Raw genomic sequence first — 24,279 nt, forward strand, 5'->3', positions numbered from 1 at the left:
ATCTTGGATGAACACTTAAATTTATGACAAGGTACTAGTCCTGGAAATTGGGATACATTGTTTCTCCAATGTAAAATCAGTATGCAAGCTGTGGTTAAATATCAATCCATTTTAGAAGTTCACCCCACAAACATTAGATCAGCAGTGCCAAGTGAAGACACCCACCTCATTCTTGGTGAGAGCATGCCCCTAGTTACAACTTGGCATACTTGTTAAAGAGGATATTGCTAACACAATACACATTAGTGTAGACGCTAGGCCGTCTGGACCCATTTTTTATACAAATATGAATTTAGAAATTATAGCTCTCACCATATACCTTTTGAAATTTGAGTGCTCGCGAGCACCTCTAGTCACAGTATGAGTCCGGTGTCCCAGTAAAAAGAAATATATATGTTTAATAAAGAGCAGCCTTTATCGCCCCAATGTGAATTGCCTTTGGATATGAGCTTCCCTGTCAGCAATATCTAATGGAAAAGACACATGGCCAGTGGGGAACAACAAACTCCACGATTCTCGCACCAGGTTCTGACGCGCACCCCTTAGCAAGTGAAGGTGACGGTCCACTTGGCTTCCCCAATCACTTGCACCCCACACCGGTGTTTTCTGATTGGTTCCACCGGTGTGGGCACACAAGCAGATGCTTAGGTTTACTAAACTGAGAACTCACAGCACCTTGGAGAAGTATTTTTAACCTACGCGCTACACCTGCGCCAGCCCCGATAAAACAAGTCCCATGGCCTCATTTGTTTATCCTGCTTTCCAATGAGGCACAGCTGATGCAGCCCCGGGGGATAAATGCCCTGTCCCATGGAATTTCATGATCACAAGCTGAGGAGAGCAGAAGCATAGTAGGTGTTTGAGACGGTATGGGCCCTTGACAATACATAAATATTTATACCATGGTGGCCAAGCCCTTGGGATGCTTTGAGCAATCGGTCTTATTCAATTGATTTGAACTGTGCTAAAAGTATATATTTTCAAAGTCCTTATGAGACATTAGAGTTTCATTTTAATTCAGTAAAGCTGACACTGCGGCAACTTTGGTCTCCCCCTCCACCAATTTATCCGCAATCCGGGATCCCAGTGTTTGACTACAGGGACAATCACCCCTCTGCCCCAAGGAGTAAATGTAAAAAATTCACAGCATGCCACTATTTGTTTATTTATGTATGCATCCCACGGTCTTGGTCCACATAAGTTTGTTTTGTATGTACTTTTGAAAACGGTCGTCAAACCAGGAGTACGTTCAGTACACAATAATGAAGAATCTATGTATGAGTCAGAGGACGCACCAGAATTAGGCTCACAAACACTGATGTGAAGCATGGCATGTGCTAATTGACATGCTATGGTACAATGAGTGCGGCACCAGAATGTGGTGCCCAATTATCACAACTTTGGCACTAATTCTCCATGCCATATTTTTCTTGCTTTGCAAGTATACACTGCCTTTGGATGCCCAAATTTAGGGTGCATGCCACATGTAATTCTCTGAAGCCATAATATTCGTCAGAGGAGGAATACTACAAAACCAAACCCACCACGACGAATGCCCAGGCAGTATAGAGGCCAGTAGTGGGGCAGAAACATGTTGGTATTTTAAGTGTCACAGGACCACAGTTTGCTCAGTGCCCCTTACATAGTTATTTTTAATCTTTCCCATCCTCCACACAAAAAAAGGGGATACCTTGGGGTTGGATGAGGAATTTATTTCGTTGTTACGTCCCTCTAGATAGAAATATACAAAGAGGTCCCTATAACCTGGAACACGTCTAGCCCACCCTGACTTCTAGGGGTCAGAATGAACCAGACGATGAAGCAGGACACTACTAGAGTGGGTGAGAGTTATTTATAAAAAAATAAAGTATTTTTTTTCCATTTTCCCCGTATCATACTGAAGTGGTGTTTAGGTGTGGCACATATCATCCCCCCTTTTAAAAACCGCCTGTTCTAGCTGAATGATAACTTTATTGTTATTGACAAATGTGCTAAACCACACTAAAGTTAACACAGGAAACAATAGTTCCACCTACAGCAAAAACAATGTGCAGGCTTTCACAAAACCTGGATGAGGTTAAGTTTTCCAGATCACAATTCTTTTTTGGTTTCCTGAAAATCTGTTCTTCGAGTTTTTTTGCAAAAACCATTGAAGTGTGGGTTAAATACATGAAAATAGAGGCAGGGATTAACTTTAAAAGGCCCACACCATATGGCTTCTGCTTTGGTCGTAAGTAGGTCAATCACATTTCCCTTGCAACAAAGTCGCTTCATTTGATTTCTGTGCACGAAAGGAAACCCTGAAGTACCCTGCCAGGTTAAGCAAACTTTGACACTGGCTTCCCAATCACCCTGTCAAGGTTTTCTTACCATGCCAGGCAACCAGACACTAGACAGCCACCAAAAATGAAGACCCTCCGTTCAGGAAAGAGAAAAAAAAAGAAGAAATAAAAAGGGTTGATAGCGAAATGTCCACACATTAAAAAACACAGACCTTTAGGATCTTCCACCTCAGGCTACAGCTTGAAGATAAAACTTCCTGCGTTGGAAACACTTTGTCTTAATTTCAGCCTTGCTGTACTCCGTGGTCAAAATTTAGGGGTGACCTAAACCTTCACATCCATTCCTGTTCTTTTCATTCAACAACTCCTTCTACATAGATGCTCTGACTTGTCTGAAATGACACCTGAAGACCAAGCATGTGAAGAAGAAACAACATACCCTCACATTTTGAAATGCCCTCTGAGGGTCCCAAGCGTCGTTTAGTCTGTCCTCTAGATACGAGTAAATCAAATCCTTTTCTTCCTTTAACGTGCCATCACCACTGTCATTTACTTGGAAAAAGTTCCATGAGCTGATTTCAGTGAGACCAGATACTGTGAGTGCCCTACAACATCCCCTAAGAAATTTCCCATAATACTGAAGTGTAGAGATATGCAATTTGCAACGCCACTGAACACATCCAATCACGGACGTATGGAAGTAGAGGAATGATTGACAGTTGTTCTGCTACTTCCTGTCAGAATCTTTTTGATGAGAACCCCAGCCCCTACAGGACCATCACTGATAGTACTGCTTTTCTGAGGAGACTGTTGCTCCTGATGCTTCTAATGATGCATCTGCCAAAGAGCGCTTTAAAACAACTCAAGCAGATACAGCTGGTAAGGCCTCTCTCTTGTAGTCTGACCAGATATGTGAAATATCTATTTCTCTTTTCTACGCCAACCACTTTCAAAGTTCCTGCTTCCACGTTCATTCTTCACATCTCTTCTTCTGGGCCAGTGAAAAAGGAGATCTAAAATATTTTTTCTACATAATTCTTAAGAGAAGTAGGCAAAATTCTAATAATGCCAGATCTGCAGAATCAAACAATAGGCTTATAACTTAACTTGGTTTAATACTTTCATTTAACAGACTGTTATTCAGTATATTTATAAAGTCTTTACATTTATCCTTTGGTAAGTTATCAACAAACATCCTCACAGTGTCCCACAATGTACAATTCCAGCATCTCAGAAAAGGCACTCCAGTAGCCACCACAAGTTCTGAACATATTTCTCCCCAAAGCATGTTTACTTTTGCGCTCTCTGACATACAGTGGAGTAGAGTAGAGTGGAGTGGCGTAGAGTGGAACAGCGTAGAGTTCAGTGGCATAAAGTAGAGTAGCATACAGTGGAGTAGCGATGAGTGGAATAACGTTGACTTTAGTGGTGTTCAGCCTAGAGACGTACAGTGGAGTGCCATATAGTGGAGTAATGTGGAGTACTGTATCATACAGAGGAATAGTGTAGACTGTAGAAGCGTAGATTGTAATGATGTACAGTGGAGTGGAGTGGCATGTAGTGATGTGGCGTACAATGTAGTGTTCTACATTGTAATAGCATACACTTGATTGTGATAGAGGGGAGTGACTTACACTGCATTTGAGTGCACTGGAGTGGCGCAGAGTGCAGTGGTGTACACTAAAGTGGTGCATAGTAGAGTGTAATAGAGTAGAATAGCATAGAGTTGTGTACACTGGAGGGGCGTACAGGGGATGCTCATAGAATAGAGTGGTGTACAGTGGATTAGCGTAGAGTGTATTAGCATATCGTGGAGTGATGTAAAGCAAGGTGGTGCAAAGTGGAATAGCGTAGAATGGAACAGAGTGGAGTGGCGTGGAGTGGGGTAGAGTGGAGTGGGGTAGAGAGGAATAGAGGGGAGTGGGGTAGAGGGAAGTGGGGTAGAGAGGAGTGGGGGGTAGAGAGGAGTGGGGGTAGAGAGGAGTGGGGGTAGAGAGGAGTGGGGGTAGAGAGGAGTGTGTTAATTGAAACAGATGTAGAGTGAGAGTGTGTGAATGGATGTATATGTTATAAGGCTAGAATATACATTATGAGGGCTGACCATTCATTTGTGGTAATATGTGTAAATAGTGTTAAAGTTTTAAAAAACGTAAGCAGATATTGTGCTGTGGTTTACTGAGGTAAATTGGCGGTATACCATGGTACATGGGGATGAGAAGTCAGTATGCGATTGGCTGATGGCTGTGTTTACTGAAGGCAAAAGGCAGCCATATCGTTTTAATCATAGTTTTGCTGTGCTCTGCATTTAGCTGCATTCTGGGTTAGGGTCTTAGATACAAGTAAGCATTAGGTTTTATTGTTGTTCACTACCTATTACCACTTTACTTCAGTGGCAATAGGTAGAGAATTTTATTTATAATTTTCTATATATTTGTAACAGCAGTCTAAAGAAAACTGCAAATTTTTTTAAGCGGCATGGTCATTTGTAGCTATTAACGGACTTTTCCATAGACTTTTTTGTGCATATTTAAATATGTTAAAAATAGAAAATAGACTTTAGTACACTATATTTGTAAAATATAGTGTATTGCAGTGAGTCTCTAATTTTTTAAAACATTTTTTATGTTTTTTGTTATGGAGGTAGTACCTTTCGAGGTTGTACCGCAGTATCCTGTATTTTGTTGAAAAAGTATACAGGAATTCATAAATGTTTTTCCCTACCTATTACCAATTTACTAAACTGGTAATAGGTAGGGGGAAAAATGTCAAACCTAGTACTTACCTAGACCTGAAGGCGTAACACAGAGCACAGGAAAACTGTACCAGAAAACAACATGGCTGCCTTTAACTTTTTTAAAGGCAGTCATTAGCTAATCACCTGATGAATCGCCACCAATATGTACTGTGGTACAATTGCAAAATACTGCAACAACAGCTATCACCAAGTTAAAATTCCCTATAGCTTAATAAAATTTGTACCCTCTATCCCTTTAGTACCCAAAAGAATCATCTGCGCACCATAATGTCTAATCTTGCCAAATTTCATGAAAATCCGTTCAGCCATTCTCGTGCTACTTGAAATACAAAAGTCTATGTAAAATGCATTGGAGTGAAAGTGTCTTTTGGGACCCCCTTTTTTCTTTGCACACCTTGACCAAACTCGGCAAAACTTTCAATCCAACAATGTAATGGGTGCAACAGGTCTGCAAAGTTTCCCAGAGATTCGTCAAATGGGGGCAAAGATATTAAGGGAAAAAAATACGAGCTACTGCTATATCTGGTAACCCTAACTCTAACTACAGTCTGGCTACGGTCACTATGCTATGTATTTTTATTATAATTTTTGGGAAAATTGGAGGAGGCTTGTGGTTCAGTTGTCTCTAGGTCAGGCCTGAACAAAACATATTGTATAGGCAATGTCAATTAAGCTGAGGAAAGCCTTTTTATATATTAATCTGGAATGTTCTATTAAACATGGTGCAGGGAGAAATCTAGATTATGGTCCTCCATTAAGTCATTCCCAATTCAGCGGTGCCACATTGAGAGAAGCTACTTTAAGGTGCTACCACAAATGGCACCAGGAGAAAGACAGACCTGCAAAAATGTATTTGCTAGTAGACAAAAGAAAGCGGTGCCCAATAGCAAAATAAAATTGTCTAGGGCTCCCAAAACCCTTGTGCTGGCCCAATTTAGGGTAAATCCTTGCTTCTGGTTAGGCACTTTCCCTGTCCTTTACTTCTGGGGCTCCTACCCTCTAAACAACTCAGCTGCCCGAGACTGTCATCCCTCCAAGTGTCACTCTCTCTGCCCTACCTTTTGGTCCTACACTTTTGAACTCCCTGCCCTACTTTTGTCCTACCTGTTTGCACTGTGTCCTTTCACCACTTTTCCTGCCACTAATACCCCACTTAATTGGCACTGCAACTTGCTCCCTAATCAATGTATGATTTCCCTCCATACATCCAGAATACTGTCACTTGCTGCATTATACTGATCCAGTGTCACTCCCATAGGTGGTAAGAGATGTGGGGAGACTGGCAATTTCAGCATTGCAGGTAAGTTGTCGACCCTCCTGGATCTTAGCTGGAGAAACACCACAAGGAGTTCAATATGCAGCTACTAGGCTCCTTGTCTGGAGCTGCCAGACTTCACAGGCAAAGTAGGGTTGGTGCAGGGAGACATATCCTGTAGGTTGTTTGGAAAACTGATGAATAGGTTTTGACCATGATACACAGGATTTTGAATGTGACACTTAGCTCCACGAGGAGACAGTCAAGAGAATTCAGAGTGGAATTAACTGGTTTAGATTTTTTTGGGGTTGGATTGAAAAAGCGAGTACTTTCCTAAGCATCAATGTATTTGTGTTCTTGACAACCTCACTGATTTCAATTGTCTAAGGGCTAAAGGTCTAGCAATGCACCCATGTTTAATTGAACAAAATGCATACATCGGACATGTAGAGGATCTAAAATATTAAGCAACCAAACACTGTTTAAGCTTTGCAAAACAAAATGACTCCTGGTACTTGGAGCACAGAAATGAACACACACCTACCTCTGCCAAGAAAATGAAGGACTAGACCCTGAGCCAGCAACATCTGACCAGTTCTAAGTGTGCATCCCCAACCACAGTCTGTGGTTAAAACTGAGCCTGACCCCTCCAGTGGAGGAAATTCCTCTCTGTAGGTCAACCATATTCTAGAAATAAAATCTTTCCGGAATTCTTCCACATTTCCAGAAATTTCACCGTTGGCTACTGGAACGGGTTCTGGCACTTCTGGACAGGATTCACTTAGTTCTACAAAAAATAAATCAAAAAAGGTGTAAGAAAATATGCAACATAAGCAGAATAAATGTTTCCAGGAAAGGGAAATTTTGTATAAAATATTTTCTTTAAATATATATAGAACCATAGGTATAAACGTCTTGGTTAGGGCTTGAGGCTCCTAAGCACAAGTCACACAAAAGTAAACAGCATCATGCAATTATAAATGATAAACCAGGAAAACAGTGTAAGGCTGATCAGATCACCTAGACACCAAGACTTGTCTGCAGCCATTGATCACACCAAAAATAATAATAACCATATAATAAACAACTCAGTAGTGTAATGCTATGTTTAAATGAAATTGAGAGTGCACTCAAATGGAAATGATTTGGTATCCAGGTTGTACAATTTAAAAGTCAGAATTAAACTGTGGTTTGGGGAGCCTTCGGTCACTGATTGTGATCAGGGATGAATAGAGGGATGTTCTAAGTACATCTGGAAGCCACATGTACAGAGCAGCCCCAAACCCCAAAAGTTGCAGATGCACGTGCTGCCAGCTATTGTCCTTTTGCCTTCCTAATGAGGTTGCAGACATTATCTTGGTGGCCAGGAACCTAGAAATAGAAAATCCATCTACACAGATTTAATTAAACCAACTTTTCTTGTTTTGCCAAATGCCTCTGATCTTTGTGTTTTTCAAGGTAAATTTACATTCGAGCAACAATTTCTCAGCTGAATAAAATACGGGGATAATCAGAACATGTTCGATGAATCAAGACGAAGAAAAGGAAGACATCTGTCATTCCAGAGTCACACTCACAAAATATAGAAGCATTTCCACTTAGAAACATCACAGGTGAGTGAAAGACCTTCAAGTCTACCTCTGAACCCATACATTCTTGAGGTAACTGTAGATGTATGCTTTCTAGGAGTTGTAAGAGGGACACGTACTGTCTGTATTTCCCATAACTCCATCAAGGATTCAGTGACCACACTCCTGATTATATTCTTAGATCGATTAACTCTAACTAAAACAGATGCCACATTGGTCTATCTGCTAAAGCCTGTCCAAGTAGGCCCAATGTTGGCCTGAGTGACCACTGGTTTACCAACCAAAACTGATTATATATATATATATATATATATATATATATATATATATATATATATATATATATATATATATATATATATATATACCGTACTCCTTTCTCTCCACGGTCCAATCCCCCGGAACCAAGAAAGGCACAAACTCCACTTTTCTCAGTGCAATTTTGAGTTTATTTTTTCAGTGCATGGCCACCATGACGAGTTTCGAACCTCCAAGGGTTCTTTATGTTACGCATACAAAATCATCCGCTCTCTGCTGCCATCATAAATATGGTTTTCAAGAGCCCCGCTTTTCCGCAGTTCCACAACGTTCAGTACATATACACTGGATGTGGTTGCATTGTTCTGTCGTAATCAGTGTATGGAGATTCTGAAACTATTATTAGCCTTGGCATAAACTTTATTAAAATCCCCATAACCTGCCCATTTAGAAGAAATAACAAGCTAGGTCACTCTTACTGTCATCTAGTCAGGTGGGGTAACTGGCTCAATGGAGTCCATGTTGTATTGGAGTAATATTAATACCCATTAATAACCCACCTACATAGAGACACCAGCCTTACCCTTTCCATCTCGCCATGTCCTAACGTTAAAGGCAACATCCCTAAATTTATCATAATTAATCCCCAAACTCTAAGACTGAGAGGAACTGATCTCGTATCTCAGTCACATCTGGTTAATACTCAGGCAAGGATGTACATCTGTGCTTCGCCACTAGGAATACAGCTCCCTGGATGCCCTTATTAAACCCAATCCTTTTGCCAAGAGGCTCCATAGCCAGGTAAACTGAATAAAGGGCAAGAGCAATCCATGCCTTGTACCAGTGCCCAATGCGAATATGTGAACCTGTTAACCACAATATAAATGGTAGGGTAGGCATAAACCGGCCATATAAATCTGAACATGGTGTACCCTATCCCAGTCTTATTTAGCACTTCACAGTTTTCTCTACTGAATGCTTTTGTCGGAATGAGATACAAGACCAGAGCTGGGACTCATTGCATACTCATTTTCTCCACCAAGTGGGACAATCTATAAATCTTATGAAATTACTGACTTTTCATAATATACCTAGATTGATCCAGATGAAACCAAACCAGCATCAAAGGGTTCAATCTAGAAAACAGATTTTTGGTTGAGGTTCACGTTAAGTAATTCATCTATAGGATTTGCACAGATTCATTGAATTACTGAGCTTGGGAAATAAAGTAATATCTGCTTCTTCCATGTATCTGTTTGACTTGAAGAGCCAATAAAAGAGTTATGTAATGTCACTAATGACGAATACCTTTAAACCTTACACATTCCATACATTTATGTGAGGGATGACCTAACTCACTCTTTCTTACCAATCCAATCTGTTACAGTCACCTCCCACTCAGCAACATGCCCCATTGAGACTAAAGGAATCCTGGTTTTCACCTGAAATATTGTTATTTCAGGTTGTTCTCTCAGAAATGTTCGATATCCGTGAAACGCAGCACACACCTAAAGGCTGAGTTTGCACCTGCAGTTCCCCTCCCTGGCCACAAGGGAGTGGAATCGCATGAGCACCTCGCTCTTAGATTGCATTTAATGCTCACACACTATGTCCCTCTAATCTGCCTTTCTTACATTCTGACCAGAGTCCCTACAAGTCTGTTCTAAACGTAAAAAGGAGGCTTTCATAAGGAACTGTCCATGTACTGTAACCAACTACCTCATGATAACAGGGAGCTATAGCAGCATATAAAATAATGGTTTCTCGTAAACAACAACACAACTTTATTGGAGCTAAATATTTTTGACATATTCTCCATTCATATTGATACACAATTACAAATGATGACGTAGAACAAATAATACATATGTAGCATATGTATTATATTCTTCTGAGTTTATAAGGAATTGGGAATTGATTGTATTTCAATTTCCCTCTCTTCTTACGAAGCCTACTAAATCTTTCTCATCTTGCACATACTTTTTACATTCCTTAAGGATATTTCACACTTTTGGGGAGACCATTTTTCAGGTCTTGTTTCTTTTATTATGTATTGTGTTCCCTTTCAAATCATGTTAAAGACCCCTCTCTTATCGACTGTCATTAAACCTTGATCTAGATTTCATTTCTTAGCCAGTCAATTTGATGGTACTCCACTGTAACAAAAAATACTGGAATTATTAATATGACCCACTCTTTCATCCACATTTTATTCTGAGATCCTTACAAATTATAAGTAATAGTCTTTACGTACAATCACAGGCTCTGCAGAGAGAGCTTCAGGATAGCGGCGCTGCGAGTCTGGTTTGCTCATTCCTCCGAGTTCCTAGAGCAGATATACCGCACCAAACCATTCTTATGTGTCTCTTCTGCCTAGCAGGTGAGCGAATTACTCAAATAAGGAAAACATTACTTCTCTCTCAACACAAGAGTGGATCCACGGTTGGCATGCACTTTGGGAAAACTTCCCGCGGTCATAGCCCAGTATGATAATAAAGCCCAGTGGTCACAAATATAACCAAGCCCTCTTTCAATTTTGGGGATTTTAAATCCTTTTTCACTGGAGTAGCATGGTACTAGACCATGACCACGAGGACTGTGTCTAGTCATATTATGTGGTTGCACCCCAGCACCACAACCCTGAACTTGGACAGTGGGGGGCTCCAGCATTTCAATAATATCAGTTGGCCTAACTATGCCACAGCTATTCTGTTTTTTCATTTTCTTGGACCAACTATTTTTTCTCTATATAGAGGAGACCCGGGCTCCTAACACCCCATTTTATTTTAAATTCCCATCTCTTCCTTCTTCCTCTCCTTTGCTATCTATTTTTTCCACATTATTTACCTTCTTTGAATGTTATGCTCTTTTGTTATCAAACCTTCTCCAATAATGTAATGGTTGTAAAATCATTAGCTTCGCATGCTGCTTTAAATCTGTGTGTCTGGAGATGAAGGCAGACTGGTACAAACAAAGTAATCAAGATAAAAACAAACATTCACGCACATTCCAATAGACAGTTCAATTAAAAAAAGTAATGAGCATCAAAATTATTCAGGGGTGGCGTTTTTCATATAAAAAGTAAAGCAATGGATGCTTTTGAGACAAAAGAAAATCATCCGCAATATTGCACAGAATATATGTTACAATTCTTAGCCAGAGAACAGAGGATGTGTCTGGCCTTTCTTTTTAAAATGTACTTCAACAATGCAGGCCTGTGAGGGATGATAATTCTCCCCAGCAAATGATTTTCCTATTAACACCGAGGGGCTGCTGCATTCAAAGGGCTGTCTTATTTCATATCTGATGCTGCTCGTCTTTGTATCTACAAAGTAATGAGGCATTCTGCATAAACAAGTCTGACATAAAAACACGCCGCTGTTCTGCATAAGGCAGTATTTCATTCCGATTGTAAAGTTATCTTTTTATTTAGTATCAATATGTTGCGTCTACGCAAGGATTATTTGACAACCAGTTGTTAAACCCTTTATGGTATTTGTGCAAGACTAATAAAACTCGGATGTTCACACAATTCACAGATGCACTGTTGTCAACTATCAGAATTCCCACACATAATTACCAATACTTAAGCTTACCTTCGTTTTTGAAATGGTAACATTTTCCGAGCAAGAAGACAGGAGAATTTCTACTAAAATATGTCTTTGTTTTTAACACCCAGCCTAAAAGAAATAAAATTAATGAAGCTAGATTTAGGAACAAAAAGCGAGAAGGTGGCATGTATTACGAATATGCTTTGCTTCATGTATCATGCACTACATCGAAAACTGTGTCGCTAAAGAAAGCATTTGTCGAAATTGGTTTTGAAACACTTAAAAAGTCAATTTATGTTCACGACTGGGCACGCCAACTAACATCTGCAGGGTGAACTGATATAATGAACAGTCATGGAAAATAAATGACAGAAAATGTGACTTGTCTACACCCTACATATTACACATTCGAGGCTTTAAAACGTGTAAAAACATAAAATTAATTCAGAACAATGTCAGTTTCATGCCTCGACCTGTATACCCCATCTCAGGCAGTCAGAAGGCTGATACTTTCCACTTTATTTTTCACAAGCCTGTTCCTGTGCACTTTCACCAATATGCATAAGGCCCACGTTTTAACCACACAAACTTTTTTCAACATTTGTTTGTTCCTTTCCTCTGTTGTCAACTTCCCTGGCATGGCTTATTATTAAAGGCAATACTTTTCCCACCTGCAATTGTACTTCCTTTTAATGTATGCTACCCTTTATGCCTGTACACATGCAGCAAACATAATGGCCTTGTTCACAGCACAGCCAAGAAACACAATCTTCATTCTTGCACAGTTTAACAAGAGTTTGATTTACATAAACCATTTGTATTCACAGTCTATGCAATTTGGCCTTCTCCTTGGATTTGTGTTCCAAACAGAGATATGATTATGACACCCATATCTAACACTGCAGGTGTGTGTTCACCTGTGCCAGAAGAGGCAGAGAGAAGTCAATTGCAAGGCATAACAGAGTCCTTGAAGCCTGCTGCACAATGTTGCATCCAGAAGGCTTGAGTTGACCGTATATGAGTTGGCAGTATCTGAAATTACCATCTACTTTCCCAGCCGTACAAGCAGAATGAAATGGTTTACAATGTCATAGGCTGCAGAAGGATGTCTCTGGCCCTTCTTCAGGGAGACCTACAAGTCATTGAAGCTACGCCTCACATAAAAGGTACCCGTACAACACACAAATGCATCTAGATGGTAGAGCAGGTCAAGTACACCTGCAAGGCCATGGGGGGTGCACATTTGACCACAGCTGCAGGGATGGGATGGTCTGGACCCGCCGACTCACGATCCTTAACACCAACTCGCTGTGCCCAGCCCTGCCTCTGATCCCAGTAAAAAAGAGAGAAAGTAAATTCATCAGCAATTGTGCTTTCTTGCTTGCATACACAGGATGGAAATGCAAAACCCCAGAGGTGCCTTGACATGTACTGTACATTTTTAGTAATCAATTGCTATTTCGTTTTTGTAGATTAATGACGCCCATTATGGCAGTAGCTTTACTGAACACTAACCAGGGGCAGCTCCTCCGCTAAGGAGGAGGAGCGTCGTCCCACTGCTCTCAGAGCAGTGGAACGTTGCTGGGTGGCTGGGTTAGGGCAGGGTGAGGCTGGTGGAGGAGGAGCGTTTTAATGCACTTTAGTGTGCATGACGGTTTGACCGGCCGCCTTGGACCGGCCCGTCATGCAGAATCTGCAAATTCCCCACCAGGCTGTAATGCACAGCCTGGTGGGGAACATGCACAGGTCCCTGTCCCAGTCTGAGCGCCGAACCACAACGGGTTCAGCGCTCAGACCAATCACAATGCTGCAACGCAGGAAGAGAAGAGAAGCGGAGACGATGACGAGAGGTGGCGAAAAGGTAAATGTTTTAAAAAAAATATTTTGCAAACACCCCAGCCATCCCTGTTCCCTACCAGCCGCCACTGACAATAAAACACATTTTAAGTGAGATCGTGTTTTGTTATCGCATGTTGTAAACCTGCACATCATAGTTGAACCATTCTAGTAAGTGTATGATTTTTCTGCAGATGGCACATCCAAGTAAGGATCTTAGAAAGTACTGGAGTCAGCTCCTGCAGGCGATACATGTATCGGTTTTGCCAAGGTCTTCTCACATTCTTCTCACAAGAAGAGCCAGGCAATGGCTCATTAGTGCCTATCTGTAAATGTCCCTCGAGTCAGTCCTCTCACTTCTTTTTACTTCCATTGAGAAAACTTGCATAAATGTAGCACCAAAATGAATGGATTTTAGAATTACCTGTTCCAACTGATTGAGAGTGAAGCTCTGGTCAGCTGAATAGGCAATAGCCTTGTTTACTGTGAATGCTCGCTGGCTATTTCTACATTAAATGCATTAGACTTCCATTCAATATCCAGAGTCTTTGAGTTTTCCTTTACAAATGTTCGATTTTTCAGTTTCAGTCACTAATGAAAAGTATTACACACTTAGGGGTGCTTCACCTTAAAATACCAGCTGCCTCTAATAAATAACCTTGCATGCTTTTACTATATAGAAACCTGGGCTGCACCGACAGTTTTACTCACTGTGATGACAGCTGTTCACAAATTTACCCTGCTCATGGATAGCTCCTTCATATTTCATGTCTACCACCTATCTAGCTGCTTGCATTCTTTTTAGTCTATATTCTTCTATATTACTGCTTCTTGGTATATCATGCTGAAGAGAGGGGAGTGACCACATGATCAAGGATGAGACCACACCCATTTTCCTCCCTAAAGTCTTGTGACCACTGTTCAGAAGTAGAAAATAATCTCATAAATTGTGAAGAGGAGGTTACAAGGGCAGCATGTGCGAGATGAGACAATGGAAGGAACATCTCAGAATCGTGTATCACACTATATAGATGTTGTTGACATCTTGACAGCAAGCATCGTCAGAAGCAAATCCTGAAGGTACCACCATGAACACAGTATAGTTACTTGTAAGAGCAAACTGCCGGGGAATACAGTCGCGCCCAAGAAACCTAGCAACTAGGAGCGACCATAGAGAAGTAGCTGGGCCCAAACCACGAAGCTAACCTGCAAAGTTTGTCAAAAACGTCAGCTAGAGCTAACTACAGGCAATCAATATGAAACCCTTTTGGAAAGGAGCTCAAGGCAGAGAAAGCAGTTAGAGTGAACAAGTATTTGCAAAGCCAATAGGTCTCACCTTTTGACCTACAGACTTTGACAATATTGTGCAGCAGGGGCAAAAGAAAAAAAAGATTGAAGAAAAGAAGAAAGGTGAAATGACACCGCTGTGCAAACAAGTCATGAATTCGCAAGTGGCCCTGCATTCCACATGCACACGCATGGGACTACAGAATGACAAAGGAGCTTTTTTTTATATATATATTTACTGTTCCAAGATGCATGGGGCCACGTAGAATAGTAAATAGAACAAGCATTGGCAGTGCCAATAGGTCTAGCCATATACAGGAGTTTAGTATATAAAAAGTATTAAAGAGCAGTGAAAGTATTAAAGAGCAGTGGAAGCACAATGGAAAACAAACCCAGACAACGTCAACAAAAAAGGAAAGAATTAATGATTTACAGTATTTTTTAATAACACGCAATGCTTAATATTAGTAAAATAAAATGCTCCGTGGTTTTTTAATATTATTTTTAAGTTTGACTGTTTGGTATAGTTGTATTAATATGTGAAACCACAATATCCAACAGTGAACACTACAGTGGGAGTATCTCTAAAGGACGACTCCCCTCACACACCCAAAGGTGTCATGCTTCATCATAGGGGTGCCTCCTCGTGTCGGGACCTAGTCGCGGCACGGGCTACAACCTCCTCTCTACGAGGCGGGAGCTCAGGGAAGTTTTATTTTGTGGCACATGGGTTGTCCTAAAAACCCTATGTGAGCATGGGGTGTGTCAAAATAAATGGTGCAGTGCTGAATGAGTGAGTTTAAAACTGCCTACAGGTTGAGCAATAAACTTTGAGCTCACCTGTGACAGGATTAAAAAGCTGGAAAATATAAAGGCTTCATGAGCTAGATCAACATGTTTCAGCTGCAGTGATCTATACAAGTATCTCAGCTTTCATCAGGATCTATAAAGTGCAGCTACTGCCAAATAAAGAAATACACCAAATGTGCTACTATAAATAATAATGACGAAAAAGTGTGAATACTAAACCAGATGGTAGTGTGTCCATTCTGGTCCAGCATGAGACTAAACGTAGTGTTCACTGTTGGATATTGTGGTTTCACATCTTTTTGACTGTCCCTCTTGGACCCATGGGTTCTTTGTGTTTTCATGATTAAAGTGGGGAGTTCACCCAGGCTGGTCCCTAAATCTCCTCTTGCCCTCCAACGTCTGTAATAGTTGTATTAATCACACCAACAGACACAGCTTTAATTGGGCCGGGCCCTGCCGGTGCTCTCCATTGTTGGCTCTAAAAAGCTAGTGCCGAAACAACTGCATATGCACTGCGATTTACTTCCAGCCACACCTTACATGACTCCGGCATCTGTGCCCATGTCCGCTGGCAAAACGGAAAACAAACCCTGACAACGTCAACAGAAAAAGAAACTAAAACTGGTCTAAAGTATTTTTTAATAACACCAGCTTTAATTGGCACGGGTCCTGCCGGTGCTCACCATTGTTAGCTCTAAAAAAGTGCATATGCACTGCGATTTACTACCAGCCACACCTTACAGGACTCCAGCATCTCTGCCCATGTCCACTGGCAAAACGGAAAACAAACCCCGCCAACGTCAAAAGAAAAAGAAACTAAAACTGGTCTAAAGTATTTTTTAATAACACCAGCTTTAATTGGCCCGGGTCCTGCCGATGCTCACCATCGTTAGCTCTAAAAAGCTGGTGCCGAAACAAGTGCATATGCACTGCGATATACTTCCAGCCACACCTTATATGACTCCAGCATCTCTCCTCATGTCCGCTGGCAAAATGGAAAACAAACCCCAACAACTTCAACAGAGAAGGAAACTAAAAACGCTCTACCGTTATATTTAATTAATAACAAGCAATGTTTAATATTAGTAAAATAAAATGCTCCGAGCATTCAAGACCTCTTGTATATCCTTTAGTATATCCTTAAGTGTATATAATTTAGTACATACCTATATGGGTATGTACTTTGTGGGCTCTGGAGATCAGCCCTAGGACTTGTCTGCTTCCGCTTAGGGACTTTGTTTTTTCAGTTCAACTGCCTCTATTCAACTGTCTTTATGGAACACGACCAGCAGCGGTCAGTAAAATACCAGAATTGCTTTCTGCTGAGGGACTTTCTTTTTTACATTTTTCTGGCAACTGCCACTATATAACTTTGATAGAAAATGACCAGCAGAGGTCAGTAAAATACCAGAATCACTTTAGCATTCTCTAAATTCCAGTCCATAGAAATTGTCTTCCACGAGCACCCGTAGACAAGAATATATTTTTCAAATCTTGTATTTTCAGTGATATAACCACCGAAGGCCCTGCTTTTATATTAAAAACAGAGCTGTGGTCTATACCATTTCCCGCTGAAAGGCAATATTTCTCTCCATGTGTTTCCATACTTGGCGTGTCAAGCAGAATGGTGCTTACATTTCGTCCATGTTTAAGAACAGTAGATATTTCAGCACCCAGGCTAATGTGCTGCACAGCTAAATACGTGTAAGGTCCCAAAGGCATGACCGATTGCATTGCAAATGATTGTTTAATATCATTTTTAAGTTTGACTGTTGGAATAAAAGTCATACTGCAGTTACCATCAGGATATTTCATAACAGATGCACGTTAAAACAAACAAAGGCAGGGGGCTTTTTTAGGTCAGAATTTAAGTGAAACTGCAGTTAAGATAAGGATAATTGCTAAGAGATGCACGCTGAAACAGAAACAAAGCCACAGAGCTTCTTTAGGTCAGAATGGAAGTGAGACTGCAGTTACCATAAGGATAATTGCTTACAGATGCACGTCTCTGTAAACAGGGGCCATCACACGCTACAAAGTGTGATGGCCAAACTAAATACTCACTAAGTGAAATCGCCAGAAGGAGAGAAGGGAGGGACTTTTACAACACAACACCAATACAAAGGCTACATTTTTGAATGGCACAGCCAACAGCCAATAGACAGCAGTTCATTTTTTAATTCACATAGAATACAATACAACATGTCTTGCAGACAGCGCAAGCGCTGTCTAGGCTCGACCTAAAGAAATACTTTACTTGCGAAAAACCACTTTTTTTTATAAGGAAAAAAGAAGCCTGGCTGCAAACAGAAGCTACCGGGCCCTCTATAAAAATTGAAAAAGAAAAAGAAAACATATTTTAAGGACAGCAAAGATTGGGGTGCATGGGAGGAAAAGGTGGGCAGCTAGTGGGAGCAAGTGAAAGGAAGTAGATGGGGGCAACAGATGTACACGACTAAAGGGGGAGACTTAATAAAATAAAAAAAAGCGGAAGGTGAATGGGAAGGAATGGACAGGTTGGGGGAGGAGAGAGAAACAAATAGGGGGTATTTGGTGGGGTGCAGCACACAAGGGGGGAAGCCAGGAAACACCTGAATTGAATGCTGAAAGAAACAAGCATTTGCAATACAATCGGCCTTGCCTTTGGGACCTTATATGTATTTAGCTATGCAGCACAGCACATTAGCCTGGGTGCTGAAACATCTACTGTTCTTTAACATGGAGGGAAAGTAAGCAACAAACTGCGGAACACACCAGGTATGGGAACACATGGAGAGAAATATTGCCTATGATTAGGAGTGATGAAATAAGATCACAGAAATATACGGATGTGTGTGTTCAGGACGGGGGCAAGAAACAGAGTCCTGGTGCCCAATTGCTCGTTCTTCCTGTCACTGCTCAACAACTAGAGAGGTGTGTGCACCAGCACAGTGCTGCCAGGGAGCCAAGAGGACACTGGGTAACCAATGGAGGAACATGAAGCATGTACAACTGACGGTACAGAAGAGGTCTTCAAACTAGGCAGAGCGGAAGAAACCGAATGTCAGGGAGCATCTTTGTAAAGGACGATTAGTAAGTTTGGTGGTCATGCCCTGACCGGTAGTAAGTGTCAGAGGGGTGGGGCAAAGCAGGTTGGATATCCGGTATTTAATTGTATTATTAAAACGGATCAGCAAGTGTATACCTAATTTTTGATTGCTACATGTTTGGAGCTGCCAATTTTGTAGAAGTGTGCAAAAGGTGTCCGTTATATATATATATCACAGCAAATAACCATTGAGCCCAAAGGTTTGTTGAAAAACGCACTCTCTCTGAATCTTGTTTTTTAAGTTGCTTTATTTCATATTAGCAGTTATCGCCATGCCCTTGATCAAGGGTAGTTTACAATTAACGGAAGAACCAGGCATTTTTTATTTCTACTCCCACAGCATTTCCTGTCTGTAGGGTTGCAGTGCATCCCGGTCTACGTAGTGCAATTTTTGCTAAGTAGCGATAAATATTTGAAACAGTGAAGTTGTGCTCAAGTGCTATGTACAATTAATATAAAAGTGCTTGCGACGCAGTGCATGTGTTGTGCAGTCGATGTAAAAACAATTAATTGCAGTATGGCAAAACGAAATTATCTTATTTGGTAGCATACCCAATATTGATTATGCATCTTAACTCCCTCTAGTGGGCATTTGGTATTCAACTAATAGTTATTTTTACCAATCAGTTGAAAATAAGCGAAACAGTAATAAATGTGTACATTTAACATCCTGTCTAGTCAGGAAAACAAGCTTGTTAAAAATTCATACAAATTAAACATATAGTTCATAGCTATTGCATTTACGACTGTTTCTAATTATCATTTTCACCCTGTCTAGTCAGGGAATCTCAAACGTAGCACAATACAGATGGTTAATTGAAAATTTTGATTTTTTTGATTTTTTCCAATTTTTCAATTCTTAAATGTCAATCCAAGTTGTACTTAAAGTTACATGTTTTCTTAAAGATGTACAAAAAGTTATTCGTCCTGGTTCAAGCCTGGAGGCATTAAAGTTCTGAATGTTACAATATGCTTCGACTTCTTTGGTCGGAGAAGTTTCTCCCGGTTTCCTCCTCTCTCCAGAGGCGGCACTTGTTCAATCGCATAAAATCTCAGAGATTCCCAGTTGCTGTTGTGCATTTTTTCCATATGTTTTGCTATTGCATTTGAATGATCCATGCAACTTAAACCACAAGATTCCGGGAGAGTGCGTTTTTCAACAAACCTTTGGGCTCAAAGGTTATTTGCTGTGAAATTTACCGGCTGCCCTGCTGGAGAAAACTCGCACCGCATCAAAAAAGGAGCGCTGGTGTTCTAATCAAGGGCGTTGGAGAGTAAATGTTTCTTTTGAACACCGGCTGCCACCGCGATAGGAATTGTAACAAGACACAACAAGGAGGAAGCTAATCACGCTAACCACGGGATATCTTGCCAAAGGAAGGGGAAACCTGATCTTGAGACTGGAGGGACACAGGATCGGTGAAATCTTTCGGAGGTAAGAGAAACGTGGTGAAAGTGTACTGCATAATTGTCTCAAGCAAATACAATTCTGAGCGGGTTAAGGTGCTCTCAGTTCTAAATACCACTCGAAAACGGATATCACTGAGGACAGTGTTAACGTAAGTAAGCCGCGCAACTAGAATGTGAGTCTTTGTAGTGGCTTTCATAAAACTCTAACAACAACAAAAGTAATATGTGAAAGCTTGCCGGCTGGCAAGACATCAAGAAAGACACTTAAAAACGTTAATATAACACAATATGGCAATAAAGGAATTTTTTGGAAAAGAGAGAACTCAGGATCTGTGAGGGTGCAACAACAGTTCACCCTGTTAAAAACAAAATAAGAAATATACAGCAGAAATCTCAGCCATGGAAAGAAGAGAGGCGAAACGAAATGCTGATGTGGCACAAGTATTTGAAACCAATCCAAGTGTATTCAACCTGAGAACAAACATCAACACCAAAGCCACTAATGACAATAAAGAAATTCTTAGGCATTGGGAAAGGCTCTCCTGGAAAGAAAGAAATAAGTGGTGGGAGCTTATAACACTCAAGAAATATGTTGAAGCAAAAAGAATCCCCCGCGGCTTACGTCTAACACTCATGCCGAGCCATCAAGATACAAGCAGAGAATTACTCCAAGAATGGGGCGAACATTTGCTAGGATCCTCATTGGGATTACTAGCGATTCTAATTAAATACATAGAAAAGGCGCTTAATGACATCCAAAAGGAATTAAAAGAATTAGAGTTATTTTATCAAGGGAATCCTCTATCGGAGGGACATCAAAAATTAAAAGATGAAATGACCAAAAATTGGGAAAAACATGAAGATAGAGTAAAACAACGAAAACAATATAAATTTCAGAGGGACAAAACAGACTTTTAGGAAGGACGCATTTTTACTTTTGCAAGGAAGTTTGAACAACAAAGAAGCATGTAACAACTTGAAGCAACAAGTGGGCAATTCTCAAGCTATGAGTCCCTGACTAGTACTGATGCGAGTGAGAACGAACGTGCTAGCACATCACTACCATCAACAGGCAATAAGAAAATTCCTTTTATAACAGAAATGCGCCTCGGCCTGCAACAACAGAACTGGGAAAAAAAAAAACAGTGGGCCGAGGAAGAGGACGGGGCAGAGGAGGAACAGGAAAACAAGGAGAGGCCAAAGAGGAAAAAGAAGGAGGACACCTTGCAATGGAAACCCGAGGCAAAACGAGAGAAGAAGAAATAAAAGAACAAGAGAAAAATGTTAATGATACAGAAGAACTGAATGTTATCAATCTATCAGACAGACAACTGACAATTTCTGAGGAACAATTGCTAAAGAAAGGTCTAAATTTTTGCCCGAACACTCATTTAGACATTGCGCAAACACGTATAGATCTTTATAAATATATTAGAAAAACAAAATTGGCAAAAATATTCGCTGAAAAAACCACACCATCAAGGGAACAGTCAACATCAATCATGCAAAGTGAACTATTGGTAGAAGATGAATATGCGTTGGAAACCCTCATGACAATGGGAGATGTGGATATAGTAAACAACTCAGAAAGTCTGGATGCATTATTACCTCCACTTGGCGCAGGAGACAGTGGGAATAAGCCCTAATCATATTTCTATCCAACCCTGCCACCAGGGAATAAAATGGATTTGTTCCATGAGGCGGTAGTACATGACTTATACCAGCTTAATCAAAGGCAACTAAAAGATAACTTGTCAATATCGGAAAGATCGGCATTAAAAAAGTTACAACCGGACCAATCAATTGAAATAAAACCCGCAGATAAAGGCGGAAATGTAGTAATCCAAAACAAACAAGACTACATATGGGAAGCCAACAGTCAATAGCAAGATGAGTCATGTTACAAAGTAATGGTAAACAACCCAACTAAAGAATTGGTGAGAAAATCAATAAATCGCTTTGTGAATGGCTTGATCAAGGTTTAACTGATGAGGATGAGAAATAATATCTGACGGTTGAGAATCCAGTGGCAGCAACTATATATTTTCTACCGAAAGTCCATAAGCGTCTACACAAACCACCTGGTAGACCTATAATATCTGCGAATGGCTCAATAATGGAGTCAATGTAAAATTATATAGATTATTTTTTGGCACCGATGGTAAAGATCACATCTCCTACTTACGAGACATAACAGATTTACTGCATAAATTGGAAGGTATACCATGGCATCCAAGTTACAAGTTGATATCAATGGAGGTCGTCTCGTTGTATACAAACATAGAACACCATATAGGACTTAAGGCATTCAGTTTCTTCTTGGGCAAAAGAAACATCCAATATAAACAACATAATGCCATGCTATTAGAGATGATCTCGCTCTGTCTACATAACATCTTCACATTCAACAAGAAATACTTCAGGCAAATGAAGGGCACAGCCATGGGCTTTTCCTTTTCTCCAAACTTCGCTAATTTAGTAATGGGCTGGTATGAGCAAAAAATCGCCTGGAAATGCGAAAATTATGTTTATGTATAGAAAATAGGGTCATGGTGGAGGTTTATTGATGACCTTATTATCATCTGGGATGGGTCAGAGGAGGACTTAGCCAAGTATTTCCAAATTCTTAATAACAATGAGGCCAATTTACACTTTACATATGAAATTAACTCAAGCAAAATATCATTCTTGGACATTGAAATATATGTAGAAGAGAATATTGTACAAACTACACTATACCGGAAAAAAACAGCAACAAATGCAGTTCTTCATGCAAACAGTTTTCACCCTATTAATCAAATATGGAATATACCATATGGGGAATTCTTAAGAATAAGAAGGAACTGCTCCTCAAACAATGAATTTGAAAATCACAGAAAAGCAATACAAACTCGATTCAAGAAAAGAAATTACCCCACACAGGTAGTTGAAAAAAGCTTACAAAGGCTAAAATCGAAAAATCGAATTGAGATTCTGAGAAAACAAAAACAAACAAATACAGATGATCTTGCAAAAGTCAGACTAATAACAACTTACACGGCCGAAACAAATGAACTTACTAGAATCCTGAAAAACCATTGGAGTATTTTAAGATTGGACCCCACATTATCAGAACTAATAGGGGACCATCCGAATATCACCTATAGGAGAGCTCCAAATTTGGGTGACAAACTTACCAACAGTCACTTTCAAAACAAGAAACCCAAAACATGGACTGAAACAGAAGGAGTTTGGCCATGCAAAAGCTGCAAAGCCTGCATAATTGCGCTCACCAATAAAGAAGCGGAAATTAAAAACGGCATGAAATGGAAAATCAAACAGCACATCAACTGCAAGAGCAAATATGTTGTCTATATAGTGGAATGCAGATGCAATCCAAAATATATAGGCAGCACAATATGTGAGATCAAAAAACGGATCCTTGAACATATCAGAGCTATTGCAAACATGGATCGTTCAAATGCAATAGCAAAACATATGGAAAAAATCCACAATAGCAACTGGGAATCTCTGACATTTTATGCGATTGAACAAGTGCCGCCTCTAGAGAGAGGAGGAAACCGGGAGAAACTTCTCCGACAAAAGGAGTCGAAGCATATTGTAACATTCAGAACTTTAATGCCTCTAGGCTTGAACCAGGCCGAAGAACTTTTTGTACATCTTTATGAAATACATGTAACTTTAAATACAACTTGGATTGACATTTAAGAATCGAAATATTTAAAAATTGGAAAAAAAAATCAAAAAAATCTACATTTAAAATTAACCATCTGTACTGTGCCACTTTTGAGATTCCCTGACTAGACAGGGTGAAAATGATAATTAGAAACAGTCGTAAATATAATAGCTGTGAACTATATGTTTAATTTGTATGAATTTTTAACAAGCTTGCTTTCCTGACTGGACAGGATGTTAAATGTACACATTTATTACTGTTTTGCTTATTTTCAACTGATTGGTTAAAATAACTATTAGTTGAATACCAAATGCCCACTAGAGGGAGTTAAGATGCATAATCAATATTGGGTATGCTACCAAATAGGATAATTTCGTTTTGTCACACTGCAATTAATTGTTTTTACATCGACTGCATAACACATGCACTGCGTCGCAAGCACTTTGATATTAATTGTACATAGCAATTGAGCACAACTTCAC

General features: G+C 40.1%; 1 protein-coding gene across 7 annotated transcripts in view; it reads right to left on the bottom strand.

Annotated features, from left to right (window-relative positions):
* Nucleotides 1–24,279, bottom strand: part of ATG4C (autophagy related 4C cysteine peptidase) — a 266,766-nt gene that overhangs the window by 158,748 nt on the left and 83,739 nt on the right. For all 7 annotated transcript variants that reach the window (XM_085602413.1, XM_085602416.1, XM_085602418.1 and 4 more), the window contains 2 exons: nt 11,736–11,819; nt 6,837–7,079 (listed from right to left, as the gene is read on the bottom strand). In XM_085602413.1, coding sequence (XP_085458539.1) covers nt 6,837–7,079; nt 11,736–11,819 — 327 coding nt within the window. The remainder of the gene's footprint in view (nt 1–6,836; nt 7,080–11,735; nt 11,820–24,279) is intronic.

Source organism: Triturus cristatus, chromosome 4_2, assembly GCF_964204655.1.
Source record: "Triturus cristatus chromosome 4_2, aTriCri1.1, whole genome shotgun sequence".
Lineage (NCBI taxonomy): Eukaryota > Metazoa > Chordata > Amphibia > Caudata > Salamandridae > Triturus > Triturus cristatus.